The sequence below is a fragment of the Antrostomus carolinensis genome, unplaced genomic scaffold (genome assembly GCF_000700745.2).
Source record: "Antrostomus carolinensis isolate BGI_N321 unplaced genomic scaffold, ASM70074v2 scaffold20165, whole genome shotgun sequence".
In the NCBI taxonomy this organism is placed as follows: Eukaryota; Metazoa; Chordata; class Aves; order Caprimulgiformes; family Caprimulgidae; genus Antrostomus; species Antrostomus carolinensis.
In genome coordinates, this window is record NW_010317305.1 from 17,459 (window position 1) to 38,074 (window position 20,616).

Sequence of the window (20,616 nt, forward strand, 5' to 3'; positions counted from 1 at the left end):
ATTTCAGCACCAGCCTTGAGCTCCCCGAACTGGTGAAGTCCCAGGCTGGCCCAAGACCTTGGTCTGAGGACTTGTACTCAGTCATTCGGTGGGAGCCCTGTGCTGCCTCCTTGGCTCTAGTGGGTCTGTGGGGCCAGTGGTACCTCCCACCACCTCTTGCACCTCTTCCTCTGTCAAGGCAAAGACCCCTCTTTTTTAGCATTTCAACTGACCTGGAATAGCGGAGTTGGAGACTTCATCTCCATGGGTGAATTTGAAAGCAATTCATCAGGTGCAGTTTCAGTAGTAAATGGTCTGTATGGGCACCGTGTGGGGACTTGATTGCCGCAGACCCTGGGCATTCAACTCCCGCCTGCAGCCCTCCCTTCATTGACTGTATTGGCCTGTACCTGAAGGGCAGACCCTGCCTCCTGCATGAAAGACCACAGTGCTGTGCTCCCGGTGTGACCGCCTTGGTGACTGGGATGGTTTTTCAGGGTACAGGGCTGGGTAAGGTGACTTTTCTCCTAGTATTCACCAGCAGACCTGGAGAAGCTCTCAGGCCTTACCCTGCTCTCCATCATTGACCAGAGGCAAGGAGGAAATTACAGACTGTAGCTTCTGGCTTAATTAGCCACTTGTTATTCCAGTCCTCTTGCATTCACAGTAACTATTTATACACACGAGACTACACACAAGGCGGTGGCTCTCTTGACCAGCAGTAGTCTTTCCATGTAAGGTGGTAACTCAGTTACTTTAAACGACAGTTTTCCGTCTTTTTGATTCTGTGTAACATGATGGGACTGGCATTTTTCTCTATTGTTAAGCATTCGTATTTCATCGGCCACCATTGTCACTGCTTGTAATCCAAATGATTCCTTGGCACCAGATGATTTTCCTAAGTATGCAACATTTAAATACAACTTGTTATATGTCTCCCTTTCCCTCCCTTCTCCTTAGATGTAAAGGAGCATCCCACTATGGCCTTACCAAGGAACGGAAGAGACGTTCCCAAGACTGCTCTCCAGACCATGGCTCCAGCTTAGCAGTAGCTGCCCTAAGCCCCGAATTGTCAGCAGCTGCGGCCATCGCCTTAATGACAGACGAGCCGGGGCTAGTGAATCCAGCCTTCAGCCCCACCTCGGAGGACAGCCAGTCAGGAAGCAGCCCCGGAGACCTGCATCGCTGCAACCGAAACAGAAGTAAGAACTAAAAGTAATGGTTTCAGAGCCTGGTGGCCTCTTTCAGCATTCATTTTCTGTGAAACGCATGTTGTTGGAGGATTTAAAAAAAAAAGAAAAAAAAAAAGGGGAGAAAAAAGCTTATCAAACTGTACACTCAGTGACCCAATAGATTTGAGGTGAAAACCAAATTTGCTCAGCTGGGGCAGCATCAAGCTGAAGATGGACTAGCTGCACACATGCAAACCGCAGGTCTTAAGAAAGATTGTTTAGGCAAGTCAGTTCAGTTGGAAGAGCAAATGACATTCATGATGTGCCAGGGAGATGGTGTAGCTGTGTAATAGCTTCACCAAAACGTGGTGGCCCAAGTAACTCACATAGACCATGCCATGGGCACCTACCCAAAAGCCTGTTGAGAACTGTGTTTGGCAGTTGCCAAGTATTTGCAGGAAAACAAACCTTAAGTGCCTTGGGAGCTTGGGGATTGTTTTCCAGCATGTGAGGGAGGTACAGCTCGGAGGAGCTAGTCCTACTGAAATAACCATAGTCAAGGGTGATTTACACCAGGAAACCTTTCCTTGATCCTTCACCCTGTGACACTGCACTCAGCTCTAATGAGTGTCGTATTTGAAAACCACGGCCTGGCCAAAGGCAGACTCAGAAGCAGTAATGGTGAGTTCAAAATTTGTATTTGAGGACTCCTTGATGGGAAAGGCTGGGCTTTGGTGGGCTCAGAGGAGAGGTGGCTGGTTGGAGGAGCACATCTGGGCAGCTGCAGCCCACCGTGGCCCACAGGGAGCCATCCCACATGCGTCTCACCCTCCGTGCCTGCCGCCAGCCCAGAGCCCAGTGAGCCACAGTACCCACAACGGGTCCGGCACATCCTGCAGCATGGCCACCAGAAGGAGGATTGCACCGGCATTAAATATTATTTATAAATTTTTAATGGCCTCAAGTTGTGCTGAGGGAAGTTTAGATGGGATATTAGGAATAATTTCTTTACTGAAAGGCTTACCAGGCATTGGACCAGGTCGCCCAGGGCAGTGGTGGAGTCCCGATTCCTGCAGAAATTTGAGTCGCATAGACATAGTGCTTAGGGACATAGCTTAGTAGGGGACTTGTCGGTGTGAGCTTAATGATTGGACATGATCTTAAAGGTCTTTTCCAATCTAGGCAATTCTGTGATTCTGTGACTCTGAAGCCAAAATGAATAGCCAACCTTGTGTTGCACCAGCTGCGTGTTGGGAGAATGGATGAAGGGCTGAAGAAAGACTGGGAAATGAGCAGCACTATCCTCTTGTGTGCATGGGGCTAAGAGGCGAGGAAAGAGAGGGGGCAAGAAGAGAACACCAGAATGAAATTAAATCCCGACAGTTTTATTGAGTTTAGAGGCCACAGTCTGGTTTGAGGGAATGTTATATTATTAGATTACAATGCTTGGCTAGCATGCAGAGCTTGAAGACAGAACAGCCACAGTGACAAAGATATCTTCAGTGAGATGGGGGAGAGTGACATGTTTTGAAAGTATTATGACTTTTCTATGGTATTGCCTTACCCAGGTTAGAAGATACATCTTAGCTGGTCCCTCCCACCTTATAATCTTTGAATTTTTGACAGGAAATTGTTGGTTATTGCTGTAAGCATTGCAGAATTTTGAGGCGGTAGTGTGGAGTGTTTTTCAATAAGAGTCTTTAACAACTTCCAATTTTGATGGGGTTTTTTTTGCAAAATATATACAGCTTGGGAAAGGCAGTGCTTCTTCCTTTTATATGCATTTTTTCACAGGATTGCTGCTGATTCTGCCTTTACTAAGGATTATTATCTCCCAGGCTACCACACTCACAGGAGATTTCTGTGTGTGGCTGGCAAAATGGACAGGGAAGGTGGCAATACCAGGGTGTGGGACAGAGGTAGGATAATTGTACCCAGATTCAGGTGGGTACAAACCTGGAGTATCAACTGGAGTCAGGTGCAAAGGCAAAGTGCAAACAACCTTGCTGTTGATGTTATGCCCCATCATAGGCTGATGGCTGCAGAAATTATGTGGTTCTAGCCCAGAACTGCTGAATTGTATTGATTTTTTTTTCCTGCTGTTGCAGCTCGACACTTTGAACGCTCCACCATAAGAAGCAGATCTTTTAAAAAAATAAACAAGGCATTCAGTGTTCTTCGAAGGACAAAAAGTGGAAGCGCTGTTTCCAACCAGGCTGACCGGGAAAGGGAGACTGTTGGGAACTCTGCTGCTGGAGAGGAAGGTAATGCTTTGTTCTCCTTGTGTTATTACTTAAAATGGGGTAGGGGACCCTATCCACATGAGAACTGTATGCCCATGACTAACATGCCTTTTATGTGGTGGGCTGTGCGTGATAAAAGAACCCAGAAAACTCAATCTTTCCTTATTTTCTTCTTTAAAAAGTTGTTAGTGACTGGCAGGCAAGAATATTACTGGGGTGTGCGAGACCTCACGTAGGGCTGTTCTGGTAACAGCCTGCGTGCTACAGCCAGACCAGTATCTAACATGCGGGATGTGGGATCTGGGCATCTGGGATCTATTACTGGAGCTGTCATTGATTTGCTGTATCATTTTATTCAAGAGGTTTCATCAGCATGTGTCTGTCCCCCTAAAGCAAACGGATCACAATGATCATACATTGTAGAAAATTCATTAGTTTTGCCTAATGTTTATGAAGCACTGGAAATTCCCAGTGGGAGGATGGTATGAACTGTAATTATTCCAGCATTTCTGTGGGATCCTTGGTGACAGACTTGTATTACCTCAGCCAGGCAGGTGATGAGGTAAGAGTGCTCTGCTCTTAAACAGGGGAGAGAGGCAAGTTTGTCTGACGTATGTCAAGGATGAGGGGTCTGGCAGGCAGTAACACTTAACATTTGGCATTCTCAAAGCAGTAAGCAAATGTTACTAATTGCTTTGGACTGTAATTATAAAGCCAACATTAGCATTCGTGCATCAAGAGGAAGTGATGATAGAGTGGGAATCGTTGTCTTAATCAAGGTCTTCACTGAGTTTATTATTCCTTTGCCTGATGACTCATCACCTCACGTCTCTTCCCAGATCAATTGTCCAGGGTAAGGGTTTTAAGAATACAAAATATCCAGCTTCCTTTTGCTCTATATTTCAAGCTGTCATTTAAACACAAAATAAGGACAAAAGACTGCCAAATGCTGTGTTTAGGCATCATTATTCTTGAAGCTGTGATTCAGAGAACAGTGTTCAATATTTCTTAAGCTTTATTTGCTTATTCCTTCAGGAGAGTTTCACTACATTACTGTGTTCTTGGTACTTATTCTCCTAGTCCACATACTTGCTAATGTAGCCAAAATAAAGCCTGATAAAAAATGTGAACCTTTTCCATAAAAATAATGTGAATCTATTCCTTGGCCTGGAAACATCTTTAATAGCTTTACTGTCCCTAATATTTGGGGTTTTTTCCCCAAGTAAAATTTTGCAAATAAGTTGTCTGTGGCTGTCTTTTAGCAGACAGGTATGTTTCTCATTCCCTAGGAACTGTTAAATCCTTTGTAAGCTAAGGGTTGCCCTTCTTCAGCTGGAGTGAAATTCTGCATGTCTCAAGTTCATACTTTTCAAAAGACATATCTTCAGGGGCATGGGGCATAGACATTTTTATGGCCATTTTCTACCTAGGCTTATAGTTGACATTAGTAATTGTTCCACTGAGAGCCTGGATTCATGTCCAGAGTGTGTGGATGATCTGGATGACAACAGTACCTATCCAGTAACCCAGTGTAATCCAGATGTTAACAGAAAGTGGTGTGAAGACTACACTGGTCTTTACACCTTCAGCAGAATGAAAAGCACTTTTGTCTCCTTTTTAAGGGACATATAATGAGGCTCTGAAGTGGCAATCATTCCAAGGCCACATCAACAGTGTCAAGATTGTCATTCTCTCCTTGATTCTGCCTGTGGTTTCATTCCTCTGCACCAAGCATGCCTGTAAACTTCCAAATATATTCTACTGCACTGGAAAAACCAGATAGGCATGTAATTACTTAATGAGCAGTTATGCTTACATATGAGATCACAGAAGCTGGGTACCTAAATTACTATATTAATTACATATGCAAATAGTACATTTTGATTACACAGTTCTGGAATTTGGTCTTTAAAAAAAAATGCAAGCAAGTAACTTGCAGTGATACAAATACAACATTAACAAAGATCTCTACTCAGTCCTTTGCAACAGGTGCTTTGGGTAACGGCATCTCAAAGGCACTCTTGGTTCCTTCCTGTTGGAGGAGGAAATGAATATACTCCTTTCTGCAACAGTTATCATCATCCTGCCAGCTGGTTGCTTGTTTTCTTCTCCAGATCTGTGTGTTTTCTTCTTTTATATATATTTTTAAGTCCTCATCTGTTCTTAACAGTCTACAGTTGGATTCCTGGTTAGAGCTGCTGGTCAATCTTTACGGAGAGCTGCAGTATGGTCTGTACTGTGCTCATGAAATGCCCAGCCCAAACCCATTGGAAAAAGGCAGCCCTACGTGTCTGTCTCCATTGCCACTCTGCTCTCCTGGGAGTGGAGGTGCTCCTGTGGGTGGTGGTTCCTGGCTTCAGAGGTCCCCACACCTGGTGTGAAAGCTGCTGCTGCCTTGTCCCATGTTTCACAGGTGCATGTCTGGGACCACCTGAGAGCACACTTCAACCATGCCTCATTGCTCCAGGAAATAGGACAACACCCTACCACCTCTCTGGTGGCTCCTTTCCTCACCAGATTTAATCAGTGCCTGAGGAGAATAAAGCTGAGACTCTGCCAGCCTCACAGTGGGCACAGAGTGAAATAACCCCTTCTTGCTAATAACCCCTTCTTGATAAAGGAGCTGTCAGATCATCTGGCAAAGCTCAATCTGTTACAGTCCATTTGCCCCCAGTTTTCAGAATTCCCTCATCTTAGTTCAGATGTCTCTATTTGACCTGTGTTTTGGTCAAAGGAGCTCTGAGAATGAAAACCATAGTGCACACCTATGTATTGGCCCTCAGGATCAGCAGCACTGATGTAAAATTAACTATATGCCCACTGAAGAGCATGTAGGTGCCTTAATTTGAAGCTGATATGTCTGTTGGACTAATGCTCAGCTGCAATATAATTGTGAGGGTGCAAGACAAAATAATCATTCCTAATGTGGGAGGAAAAATATTCAAATATCCATGATTCTGCTTAAGTTGAAGTTGAATGCAGTACTGGGTTTGGAAAACTCCTTTGCTACCCAGGGAAACTGATGTATAACAGCAAATGTGTTTCTCTTATAATTACAGCAGAGAAATAGAATCATAGAATCATAGTGGTTGGAAAAGACCTTTGAGAGCATCGAGTCCAACCATTAACCTATCACTACCAATCCCATCTCTAAACCATGTCCCTAAGCACCTCATCTACCTGTCTTTTAAATACCACCAGGGATGGTGACTCCACCACTTCCCTGGGCAGCCTGTTCCAATGTTTGACTACCCTTTCTGTGAAGAAATTTTTCCTAATATCCAAGCTAAACCTCCCCTGCTGCAACTTGTAGCCATTAACTCTCATTCTTTCACCCGTTACCTGGGAGAACAGACCAACACCCACCTCTTTACAACCTCCCTTCAGGTAGTTGTCGAGAGTGAAAAGGTCTCCCCTCAGCCTCCTCTTCTCCAGGCTAAACAACCCCAGCTCCCTTAGCCACTCCTCATAAGACTTGTTCTCCAGCCCCTTCACCGGCTTCGTCGTCCTTCTTTGGACAAACTCAAGCACCTCAATGTCCTTCTTGTAGTGAGAGGCCCAAAACTGGATACAGTACTTGAGGTGCGACTGCACCAGTGCTGAATACAAGGGACAATCACTTCCCTTGCTCCTACTGGTCACGCTATTTCTGATACAGGCCAGGGTGCCGTTGGCCTTCTTGGCCACCTGGGAACACTGATGGCTCATATTCAGCCAGCTGTTGACCAGTACCCCCAGGTCCTTTTCTGCTGGACACCTCTCCAGCCACTCCTCCCCAAACCTGTAGCATTGCATGGGGTTGTTGTGACCCAGCTGCAGGACCCAGCACTTGGCCTTATTGAACTTCATATCATTGGCCTCAGCCCATCGATCCATCAGTAAATAGTCTGATGCTGTCTTACATGTGGAGCTGGTAGCAGTCCTGCACTGAGACAATTGCTTCATGAATTTCATTTACAACCTCTGATTCGATCTGTTTAAACAATGTCATATGCACCCATTTTGGATTTAAATGATTCAGACCTTCTTTGCTCTTCTGTTTAAATGTTTTGATGATATTTTCAGCAGAGCACTGTTCATTGTCCAAACAGAAGAAAATGTTAGAAGTGAATGAAAAGTGCAAACACTGATGAGAAAATGTTTGGGGGAAGGAGGCATTAAGATTTTCTCATTTTTAATAATTTGGTCATTTGTAAATAACCTATGCAAAGAAGTATTTGCATGTAGTTCAACACTTCAGCTTGTGAAATCTTCCTGAGAGCTAAGAGTAATCTCATTAATAGCATTTACAGCTACAAATAGCTTTCCAAGTCTGAAGTAGAAGTTAGGAAAGTTTAGAAGCAATGGTTTCACTCCGAAATGTGAGGGAAGGTGACAGGGACATCCTTCTGGCACTAGTGCATTTAAGATGTAATATCTTCTGACTGGATCTACAAGTGTAAATGACCTTGACAATCTACTTAAGTGACAAAATATCTCCAAGCAAAGACCACTCCAGTTTTGCTATGCTTATTTGTATCACTGTGCTCTTAATTCGGCATCACACTCTTTAAATTCACTTCCAAGAAAGACTACGTATATATACTCTTTGCTCAAACTGATCTACAAATAAAAGTCGTAAACCAGCTAACACTTTAGGAGGAAAGAATTTGGGAATGCAACTGCAAAATCCTCTATGCAGTTTTACAGTAAAAGGGAGCTGTGCTGCTGGTTTTCAAAAATGTTCATCAGTTCCATTTTGCAGTCAAGCCATTGTAAAATAAATTGAATTTATGATTGCTTGAGGATGTCAAATGTTGTTCAAAGTCAAACTCATTCTTCTTGGTCTCATGGTGGGTGCAGTTCTACCATCTGTTATTGCTTTGCAGCAGTCAAGACCAAGGCAGCCCTGGCAGGCAGTGGCAAGACCACAGAACAGACTCGCCTGTTGTATGGGTGTATCTCACTCCTGCTGTCCAGTCTGAGCCCTGTTGTAGTATATATATATATATGTATATAAATAGATAGATAGATAGATATTATAAATACTTCAATGTTTGGGAAAGACACATGAAGAAAAGGAAGGTAAGTAAGTGAAACACAGATGGCTCTAAGTATCAACCATTTCATGGCATTAAGGTTATCTATGTGCAGAAAAGAAAGTGGCCTCTCCAGCCCCAGGTCAAGACAGCACAGCCCAAGTTCTGTCTCAGGAAGGATGCACCTCACAGGAATCCCACACTGTTCCTGTTTTCCCCAGATTTTATTCAGTTGCAGTTCCAATTTCCCAAAACAGCTGTCGGAAATCTTACAGAACTGGTTCAAAGCACTTGACTCTGGGATGATGAGCCAGGCCACTTCCAGAAGAACGGGATTGGCCCTGTAGCATTTCTTCCACTGCAGACTGATAAACTTTGCCTGCTGTAGATGAGATAACCACAACACCTTTGAGACACATTCAACTCTACAGCAGTTTCATTTTAGTTCTTTTGGGACTCCATTGGTGGGAGGAATGTCCTGAAGCAAGAAGAGACATTAGAGCTGGCAATGTCTTCTACCTGCGTCAGATCAGCGTCCCTGGAGAACTAATGGAAGACATTAAATCACAATGATGGCAAACCACTGGGAGGATGAAATGCTAAATGAAAATCAATTGGGAAGGAAGAATTGCAGAACATAGTCCCACACTAACACAAGTGGATGTGACATTCACAGACACAAGAATTTTCCAAGAATAGGTTACACAAGCTTCATTTAAATTCTGGTGACCAGGTGTTGGGAAGCATGAGCGTGTGTCCTTGCAGATAGCCTTATCTGTGGGGATGGGCTGGCACCTCACATCAGACAGACCTTCTGATCTAAATAATGACTTGCAACCTGAGACACAAGTTTTGTTTACAGTGATCTTTGATTAATCTGGACTCAAGAGTCATAGCAAACATTACACAGTGCTTTGTCACACTCAATACTGGGAATGAAGGCAGAAGTTATCCTGATGGCAGCACTGTCAGAAGGAGCATGGTGCACACGGAAGTCAGCTGAAACCTGAGCACTGAAGGAATGCTACCATTAAGTATTATAAACTATGGGGATAAAATATTAAGCATACTTAAAATTTTGTATTTCAGTCTTATTGTCACTATACTAAGGAGTGTTTGGTGTCTCACATCATACCAGACAAGCAGAGTTTACTGTGTAAAGCTAGTCTCTCCTGTGTTATTTGTTACTGTAATGGCATGTGTGAAAATATCAATAAAATTGCACACTAATATAAGAAAATATTGCTTGAGGAAAAAGCACACACAATCTTTCTGAATGCAGATGACATTTTATTATATTGACAGATTCAGAATGCTCCCTACAACCCCCGGTGACAAACACACAACAGTCTGCGGGAAAACCTGCAAGAATCACCAAAAACAAGACAGAAAGTTTACTTCTTTCTAGATTCAGCAGCTCTTCGATATTTAAGGACTGGAAATATAAAATGGTAAAGAAAGGTATGCAATACTCCTGGGTTTTCCTGCTCTGGAAAACCTGTTCAAAGAGAACGGAGAATTCTAATTAAGAGTGTAAGGGCTGGAAAATGGGGTCTGTGCAAACTGATGCTTTAGCCTCACAACAGGCTGTGTATACGTGAATGGTGCAAGCCCTCAACCCAGCTGGAGTCCCTTAAATTGGGCTGTGAGGCCCCATTCACTGTATGCAACCAGATGCTGAAGCAGGGTCCACCTTTTCTGGGTATGGTATATACATTAGAAAAATTCAGGTTGAAGATATTGCTTTCCAGACATGGTATCATCTTGGAATAGGCATGGTAGGTTTTGATTAAACTGTACACAATGTATGCAGGCTGTTTGTTGAAAAAGTGATTGTGAATTTTCTTATTCAAAAAAACATGTATTTGTGTATTTTATACTTTTAGTTTGTCAAACTCACTGTTAGTTCATCAAAACAGGCATTGGTCTTTCACTTATGACAATAAGGTGTTGGTAATACAAACATGCATGTATACATCTGGGATGAAAATAAGAGGCAGAAATTAAGGAATCATGGAGTTATTTTGGTTGCTTGGCCCATCTGAGAAAATGGTGCAATTTATTAATTATATTAGATAAAGAACACAAATCAAATGAAGACAGGAAGTCAGGCAGTACATCCTGCTAACTATGAAAAGAGAAACCTAATGACTTGCAGACTGGCAAGAAAAATGCCCTGGAAAGATTTATTTTGTTGTAGACTGCACGCTTCAGAAGGAAATTAGGTACTAAAGATTTCACTAAAATAGTCTGCATAAAGTCATATTAAAAGTCAGCCAAGGGCCACTGGAAGACTTAATGAACTAATTAAAGCATTATTCAAGATGCAAAGATATAAGTTTATACCTTATATAAAGATGTGTAACTCTCATGTAAGTGTAGAGACTCATTCACTGTTCTGATTTTGCTTTGGGATAGTTACAGACTGAAATAACTTGAGAGTGTCAATAACTTGTTCAGTCTACAGCTCTCCATGGTCAAGGAATATAACTGGGTAATTCCTTTAGAAAAGTTATTGGAATGTGTTATGTGGGAATGAGTGTTCGGGTTGAAAAGCACAGTGTGTTAGGACATGAGGTGAATCATCATGCAATGGGAAATGGAAGTAGTTTTGCTATAGGACTGCTTTGGTAGTTTGCAAAATATACAGAGATATTTATTTATGTTATTTCGATGCAGAGAAGATCTGGGAGTCCAGATTATCTTTTGCATTTTTACATATAAATACCACACTTAGAGTGTAAAATGTGCATGCTTATTCTCATGCAGGCATCAGGCCTGTGGTGATTTTTGAGGAGTACTTGTAGCATCTGACTTTAAGCACCTCATTGAGATGCCAGAGCTAATTGGCTGCTTGTTCTTACATAGCAGTGGAGAGCTGCTATGTAAGCAGCTCCAGGGATGATTTAGTTGTGAAGCAGGTATTGCTCCCTTTGGGTGCTCATGCACTATAAAGGAAGCCTGAACAAATACATCACCAAATTATGTATTTGGCTTAGGGACCTGGATTCAGATGGAGTGAATCCATCCTTCAGGCTAGAAAGAAGCAAACAAGTTACAAGCTTGGCAAATAATGTTCAGAAAAAAGAGAAGTATGGGGAAAATAAAGTACCTTCTATTCCTGAGACATCGAAGTTGTGTGCAAGACTGAAGCAAACCCATATTAGCACAGAAACTGATACTACAAGAGTGTAAACTAAATTAATACCTGGATATTAGGTTGATAAAGGCTGTATAGCTATCTAGATAGACTTTTATTGCCTGTCAACTCTGTGTAAGACCACAAAGTCGAAGTCTGTGCTGGTAGGTGATTTTTACAGACGTGGAGGAAGAGAGCTTCCCGCCCCGAAGAGCATATGATCAAAGAAGTGGTAAGGGATGCAACATGGTGTTTCTTAATATTTTTTTCCTGTTCTTTCTTTTCTCTTGCTCTCTCCCAAAAGGTTTTGGTGCCTTGCTGGTTTGTTGCCTGCTAATTCTGTAGTAGAAAATATTTATTCTATTTCAGATACTGCTCTGTTAATTTTCATTTAACACTTTACTGCTATTCAGTAGCAGTCACTATACTTTCATTTCTAAAATAGGTTATTGAAAAAATATTAGCACTTAATTTTTTGATTTACAGGTTTTTCATATAAACGCTGGATTGGACTCACACACAAAAAATTCAAAACCTTTCTCTCACTTATGGGGGATTCAAAATAATTGCAGACTGATACACCTGTGCTGGAGAAATCATTGGCACTTTTATTTCAGCTTTACTCACTGTTGAATGTGGATTAAAATTTTGGATTGACCTATAAGGAAAGAAAGTATTAGTGACATGCTGTGAAAGCAAACATACCAGTTGAAAAGTAGGGTTTGGAAGAGGATACTCTTATCCACTGCATTATAAATAAATAAAAAAAAGACCCCTGCCCAACTTTAGTCCCTCTTCCCCACACCCAGATTGCCAGGGCCAGCAGAGATCTTTCCCTCCAGGCACCTTGAGCATGCTGTGGTTTTAATACAGACACGTCACGGTAAGAGCCAGTCATTCCTACTTCCTAGAGTTCGAGCAGTGATGAAAGGAGAGGGGTCTGGCAGGGAAACTCTTGTGTGCTTTAGGTTACTTGAGAAATCTTGCCTTCCTGTTAGCTAAAGGTAAAAAAAAAACCCACTTCCTTGGATGTCACAAGCCAAGCACCCCATCCTTAGCTATGGCACTAAAAATGGGGGAAAACAGGGCAGCCTGGGATGCTACCAGTGAGACAGGGTATACATCCCACCACAGCAGGGATGGATGTTTGTTGAGGTGTCCATGCCCACCTGCTGTAGGGCCAGCGAGGAACCATGGCCTGGTTCAGAGGGGTCTCTGGTGACTAAAAATGTATTTTGTCCCTTAATATATTAGCATGTTTAACTGGTTTTAAGTACATTTCATCTGTCTGGATTATATCAATGGTTTAAGGCTCTGTTTTGTTGGGAAAAAGGAAGTTTGAATGTATTAATTAAAAAAAGATCCCTTCAAGTCCACTCAGCAAACATACGTATCCTTTCCTCCCCACTTAGTGTAAATCACATCCATGCATAAAACCTAGTTTGGATAACTGGCAGGTACTTGAATATGTGCGGAGTGTATTTTGATGAAGCAAAGCTGTGGTGTCAAATAAATACCTTACAATGTGCATTTCTAGGTTTTCCAAGGTTGTATCACCTGATTCCAGATGGGGAAATCACCTGCATTAAGATCAACCGTACCGATCCCCATGAAAACCTGGCCATTAGGATTGTGGGAGGCAGTGAGACTCCTTTGGCTCACATTATTATACAGCATATTTATCGAGATGGGGTAATTGCCAGAGATGGAAGACTGCTGCCTGGAGACATGATACTAAAGGTACAGTACTATGGAGGTATAAAATAAAAGTATCCTAAAAAAGAATAACATGGTATAAATTGATCATGAGATGAGATTTGCAATGCTGTTTATTTGTGTGGGTGGAATAATGCATGCAGAAAAATGTTCAGTTCCTCTGCATGCTGTGATGACTTCTTTGAGGCTCACAGATTTATTTTTCCTATACACTACCAGATCTCTCTGATTTCTACCCAAAAATGCTAGATATGAAATGCAATGTAGTGCAGTAGACTGTTGGCATTTCTGACCTACTGGTGCAAAAGTTTTGTTGTTTTTTTTTTTTTTATTGAAAGCAGATGCTGGTCTTTTTGTCCAGTTTATTTCTGCCAAACTGTGGGTTTAAATCTCAGTTAGGTTTCTACTGCCTTACATCCCCCGTACACCAAGATAGGTGCGAGGGGACTGAAAGCGTGAGACTCTGCCTGCTCTATTTTGGGGGCATTGCTCCACCAGCAGCCACAGGTGACATCTCCAAGAACAAACTTGAGCAGCATTTAGGCATTAGCTGTTGGCTGCTACTTCCTCTTCTGTTTCTATAGAAATGTTTAACGGATGAACAAGAATTAGGCCAGGTGGTTCAAGATCATGTATCTTGTGAACAGTGGCTTCAGCAATAGCATTTTTGGGGAGGCTTTTTGTACTGGTGCCAGCACAAAGCGGCAGATTTAACAGCACTACTCAGCCAAAACTATTTGTGCAGGGCACATCCAGACTCCAGTGGGAAGCTGTGATTACAGCATGAACAGGCCTGGCTCAACTCTCCACATCAGTGGTTGGTTGCACTAGATGAATCAGTTGGACTTGATGATCTTAAAGGTCTTTTCCAACCAAAACAATTCTATGATTCTGTTCTATGATTCTATGACTACCCAGGGATTTACCAAGGACCCCAGCAATTTCAGTCCCATGCTAGTGCAGCTCTTGCCGTTCATGGTACCCAAGCTGACAACTTAAAGTTAGTTGAGTTGTGTTTCTAGGGGTGCAGTCCCCCCGTCAGACTGCAGTGGGGACAGCCCCGTTGTGCTGCACAGGCAGTCTGCAAATACAAACATCAGTTGAACGCTTTTTTCTGTGCTGGTGAACATTTCTGTTGCAGATTGGAGATGTTTCTTAATATTTAAATAGTTCAACCTGTGCAATGTAAAACTACAAGGAAATAACTTGTCTGATTCAGGCTTTCCAGACAGCAACGAATTACAACCTTGCAACTGGTTTTCATTTAGCAGTGATAAAGTGCAATGCCTAGTCACTCTTACACACATGGACATGACAGGACTGACTGGAAGCTCTTTTTTTGCCCTTTCATTTCCCCAGCCAAATTAAAGAAGTGTCAGTTAGGCAGTTTTACCACCATCTGAGCTAAATCTTACCTGGAAACACTGAGAAATATAAAAAGTCCAATTCTCTGGTGTGGTTTATCAGCATAATTGCTAGTAAATGTCCAGGGCATTTAAACTTCTATTTGAGGCTCTTTTCTTCATTTTAATTAGAGATTCATTAGTGGGGAACTTTTTTTTTTTTTACTGTACCTAAAACTGCTGGCAGATAATGAAGAAGGGAAACAGCAGGAAAGTGGTGGGAGTGAAAGGAAAGGCTAGCAAGGCAATTTGAAATTAGCAGCTAGTGGAATAAAACTAAGATATATGAAAGGATATTGGAGCTTGGAAAAGAGCAATAATAAAGCTGAAATATAACATGTATGTCTGGAGACTATCAGGGAGAAAAGGGGAAAAAAAAGGCATAAAGTGTCCGTTCCTCGGGGGGAAAGACTGTTCTGCACCACAAACTTGGCCTCCTGTGTGACACAGTTTGAAATAGCACTTGTCACTTTGTATGAAGACATCTGCGTAAATAGATCTGCCCTCTCCAGTGCCAGTTCAGATTAGACAGTCTTTCTGCTGCTGATTTCCACTTCTGACTTCCAGGTAAATGGCATGGACATAAAAAATGTGCCTCACAACTATGCCCTGTCAATCCTGAAGCAACCCTGCCACGTGCTCCGACTGACAGTGCTCCGAGAGCAGAGGTACCGATGCCGAAACAGCGGACTTTCCTTTGATGCTCACTGCAACAGGGACGACAGTTTCCATGTTGTGCTAAACAAAAGCAGCCCAGATGAGCAGCTGGGAATAAAGCTGGTCCGCAGGGCCAATGAACCGGGGGTATTTATTTTCAACTTACTGGAAGGAGGCATGGCTGCCCGTGACGGACAGCTTCAGGAGAATGACCGGGTGTTGGCCATCAATGGGCATGACCATCGGTACGGCAGTCCAGAGAGCGCAGCCCAGCTGATACAGGTTTGTCACCACTGCTTTCACACTGGTTTCTGAAATTTGCAAAAACCAAGCAGTATATTTTCACTGTTCATTGCAAAGAAGGGGCCAAATTTAATTTAGACTCATGTGGAGAACTAAAGGGGTGCTTCTGCAATGCACTGAACAGTCTTACCACAAAACTGTCAGAAAAAAACCCTGTGCCTTTCTCAGCTACAAAATCAGTCAGCTTCTGCCTAATTTCCCCTCCAGAACCATTTTAATTTGTTTTCTTTCTTTACAGCCTACATTTTTAGAAAACTTCAACATAAAAAGCAAAGCCAAGAATCTTTTGTTGCTTTTATCTCATATTTATAGCAGTTATTATACTTGTGCATTTTGACATTTCATTTGGAGGCATGCAGAGTGTTCACATATTGAAGAGTTTCATGTGCCTCAATAACAAGATGTCAAATCAAGCTGGCTGCTTCCCCTTTCCAACAGGCATAATCAGGGTAACATGGATTGGATTGAAAGAAGCATTTGCATCCATACATTTTGTGGAAAGGATTCCTCCTTTAGCATAGGTTCACAGTTGGCTGTAGCCAACTTTTATTGAGAAGTTCATAGCACAGGTAAAGAAAAAAACATGCCCTTGCATAATGCCAGTTGTTGAAATTCTGGTCCAGCATCTCTCTGGATTACTTTATGTAGCTCACTAACTGGAAGCAGAAGGCAACAGGCGGGGAGGTTTAAATTCTCTGAGGGGAACAAGTCTGGAATGAAAACCTTTCTAAAAAATTGGTCTTCTTGGAACAGTTCTTTATGGCTACAAAACAAGGCAACAGTGCTTCATAAGCAAAAAACACATGCAGCCTAGAGATGAAATGGAAAAAATGACTAATGAAACCATTCACACAAAAGCGTTCAAAAATGCAACTAAAGCTCTTACTGGGTTCCAAAGACTGTATGTTATTTATAATAATGCTTGAAATGCACACCAGTCCCTGGGAATTTAAACAACATGCCCATCAAAGGGGAGACTCAGGTTTCCAAACATCCAGGATTACACAGCATTGATGTGAGCTCTATGAATCAAATTTGTCTAATGCAAAATTCCCAGAACCTGTGTCCTTTTTGTCATGTTTTTTCATCAATTATCATTTTGCCTTTCCTGTTTCCATGTTATGCCAGAGAAAAACCATTATACTGAAGCCACAAGTGTTTTGCATTTGCTTCTTACACGAAGGGATGTTTTACTGTGTCCTCTGATTTCTCAACAGTATCTTGCCTGTTGAGACCTCAGCATGTGTCACTCACAGTACACTGAGGTCTTCAAATTAATGTTGGTGGAAGCTTCAAATATGCCATTGGTTTCTTTAAAACCAGAAGTAACATTCACTAAAAGGTGGTGGTGGCTTGTTAGGCCAAACACAGCTGGGAGAACGTCAGATTTCTGTGGAATCTGAATAGTTTTGACTTTTAAATAATGAATAATTGAGACGAATCTGATCCTTCAGGCCTTTAGCAATTATACATTAGCATTTGTGAAGCAGTTGTTAATCAGTAGATTAGGTGTCTGGCTGTTTATAAGCTTAGTCACAAGAACTGAAATGAAGAAAACGTGTAAGTGCTAATTAGGAACGTGCACACATCGTAACACTTGGGAGTTTGCTGCTTCCCATTTGTCCCGTCATCTTTAGTCATGGCCTTGTGTCAGATGCGGCACTTTTAATCTAAATAACGTGACATTCCACATCTGTTTTCCATGGGAGCAACAAGAAAAGGAACAAGGTAACAGATCAGTGGGCGCTCATGTGAGCACAGCATGCCGAGCTGCACGGTTTCAGACAGACTTTACTGCACCCAGACGTTCACCCTCCTCTCTCCCTCTTTCCCCTGTCCCAGTGTGGAGCACATAACCTCCTCTCCATCGTGACAACCGCTGCCAAGATGGGGCAGCTTCTGCTGAGATGCGCACTGCTGCCTTTTTTTAAGATACAGTTGCCTACTAGGTGCTCAGAAGTTGCCACTGTGTCTCTGCCTCCCTCTTTGATTTGCTTTGGCAGTAACATAAATTTTGATTTGCTTTGGCTGTAACACATTTTAATTCTACTAGATTGTTTCAGCTATTACTTGCATTCAGTCTCAAAGCTAACTTCATTTCTTTAATTCTTGCTTCAGTATGAAAAACAGTGAAGGAATTGTGGGGAAAAAACAAGTGGAAAGAGGGAGGGAAGGATCAGAATGAAGAAGTAATTAGTATTCTGATCAGTAGAAAAGTTAATGAGTTTTTATATGGAAGTACATAAATACAAAAGCTGCTCTTATTGTTTGGATAACTTTTTAAAACACTCTGGACTTCTGAGAAATTACTCGACTGACCTGGAGACAAATGCGACATCACAATTGTTGAACTTTTGCTAGTTGTTCTATGAGAATTAATCACATTTACAACCTTCCTCTAAATAACCAACTTTGAGACTAACCATGTGGCAGCAGATGAGTTTTGAACAGAAGTTGCATAAGTTGAAATTGTTTGTTTTAGAGAAAACTGGATCTTTGTGGGGTCATATTCCCTTAGGAGGTTTAGTCTTGTATTGTTCAGTTCCATCTCAATAGTATTACAAACTAGGGACCAGGGTGGTTTCCTTTCTCTGGAAACACAACATTTTGGTTACCACTTGAGACCAGAGTCCAGGAATTAATATTTCATAAAAACAGACCTGGTAAAAATATCTAGAAAGTTATTTTGAAATATGTGTCTATGTATTAAATGGTATATTATGAAGCTGTGGAGGTTTGAGTTGATGGTGAAAAAACTAGCATCCCTTGAGATACTGGGAAAGTAACAAAGAACTGAACATATTTTACTGAGATATCACCTTCCTTGGAAATAGCACAGCCTGAACATGCAGATCTCAGGCTTGAAGTCAGAGGTTTAGGAGAGGCAGGTTGCTTTTTTTTTTAACTATAGTGACATTTTTCAAAATGTCATCTTTTAACTCTCAGCTACTACTATTGAATCCAGCTCCAGAAAAGACAAACCAAACTATAAAAACAAAAATCCCAGGGGCCTCCTCTGGCTTCTGTTAATTGTCTGTGGGAGATTTGATTTCAATAGCACAACTGGATCTGGGCTTGGTTTCCAGCTGCTTGTTCAACGCCAGCTTTCCTTGGAGCTTCTCCCCAGAAAGCAGGGCATGCCAGCAAGCAACTCTGGAGGTCCAATGTCCCTGGGGCTGCGGCACCAACAGGCATCACCACCGTAGCCCCAGGGGGATCAGACCTCCAGACCCACTTGCAGGGGGCTCCACATTAGACACTGAGCAGTTCCTTGGTCATACCCCGAGAGCAAACAGGCAGGAGCCCCTCTGGTGACCAGCTCTTAAGAATTCCTCTGGCCTGCCACAACACTAGGGTCTTTAGCTTGGAGAGGAGAAGATTAGAGGATTAATTTTTTTATCTTATGAGTATGCTTCTATAGCATTGAGGCTATTTCTACACCTCAGTTCAGTATGTTGGTTCACCCTTATAGCAGATGTCTGTGATTTAGCCAGCTAGACCCCACTCCCTCTCAGCTCTATCTTTGTATCACTGTTGTCTTGAGCAGGTTCATATGAGCCTCGCTGAGGAAAGTATGAAGCCATTTGCTAAGGAAACAGTGGTGATTCAATAGGACAGAAAAAATTCACCTGTACACAGAATTAATAACACTAATATCAAACACACACAGAACACCTTAAAAATGAGCAAACATAACTCAGAAGATGATTTGCAGCATCTCTCAGGCACATAAGTATTATGACTGCATTGTGCAAAAAAGCCTAAAAGCATTTAGAGCTTATTTTGAGTAAATTGTTTTGCAGTTCCTGTTTCTAGAGTGAGAGCTTGGCCTAGTTTCCCATCCTAAACTCTATTACTCTGTGTGCTTGTTTGTGCTCTGTCTCTGTGCCCTAATGCAATAGTATTTTACTTCTCAAAATGGTTGCATATCCCTTTCTTTCAGCTGCCTTATATTTGCCATGCTCATTGCATGCAGGTGGACTCATTTACATCATTTATTACCCACTTTCACCAGCCAAGGCTCAAGTACGTCCCTTGTTAGAGGGTAATTGCATCTTTTTCAGGGTTCTGGTCTAGCAGCAGCAGCAGCTCTGGTTGTCCCTCTCTCTCCTGTGTCAGGGACACTGCTGCTCTGCAGTGGTGATGTAGGGTGTGCAAGAGCTGATCAACACTCAGTGTGGTGGATGATTGCTTCCAACCAAATTTGGGGCAGATAAGAAGGGTTCTTCAGAATTAGCACCAAATTTTCAGGAGAAGTATTAAGTAGCTGGCAGTAAACTTTTGTGAACTTTATTGATCTGAACTGATGCTGCTGCTTTATGTCATTGCAACCATGTTAGCAGGAAATCCAGACTGTGCTTAAATGGGACTTGCATTTTGTGAATACTCTGGAACTGAAGGGCAGAGATTCATTGTGCTGGAGTGGTGGGATTCACGCTGTACCTTCTCCCACAGGCCAGCGAGAAGCAGGTTCACTTCATCGTGTCACGGCAGACCAGGCAGCAGACCCCTGACATCTTGCAGGAGACGGGCTGGAGTTACAGCAGTGGCAGTCCCCAGTCCTGTCCCACTGGGAGGAACAACCCCAGCAAGGTGAGGGCACGAGCACTTGTGTGGTTTCTCTGCCATCCGTGGGACAGGGGACTGGGAGGGCAGCTAATGTTTTAGTGTCTTGGGGTGTTATCTCTGCTTTCTGCCACCAGAAGAAGCATATCTTATTTTGCAGTGGAAATGTAAAAGCTGTGTTCCTCATCATTTGTACATTGCTTCTGCCCTGGCTCCATCTGGGGTGGGGAGAGAAGAAGGCAAAGGGCAGTGGTGGGGCAGGGGGCTGACGTAAACGCAGCAACCTGGCCATGGGCACAGACCTGGCCAGGGGTGTGAGCCAGCACGGGACACAGCATTCCAATGAAAATAAGAGGCTTAACTGAAGTTTCTGCATCTGGAGAAAATTCTTTAGGCAAAAAGCTTTTGTATGCTGTCCTG

The 20,616-nt window shown here is 42.5% G+C and overlaps 1 protein-coding gene across 1 annotated transcript; it reads left to right on the forward strand.

Annotated features, from left to right (window-relative positions):
- Nucleotides 1–939: 939 nt before the first annotated feature.
- On the forward strand, nt 940–20,223 carry LOC104525401 (E3 ubiquitin-protein ligase LNX; the record flags this gene model as incomplete). The annotated part of the gene is made up of 6 exons (XM_029085098.1): nt 940–1,181; nt 3,260–3,415; nt 9,718–9,873; nt 13,089–13,291; nt 15,238–15,609; nt 20,086–20,223. Coding segments are annotated over 6 exons (1,267 nt in total), but the record flags the coding sequence as incomplete, so codon positions are not given.
- Between the last annotated feature and the right edge of the window lie 393 nt (nt 20,224–20,616).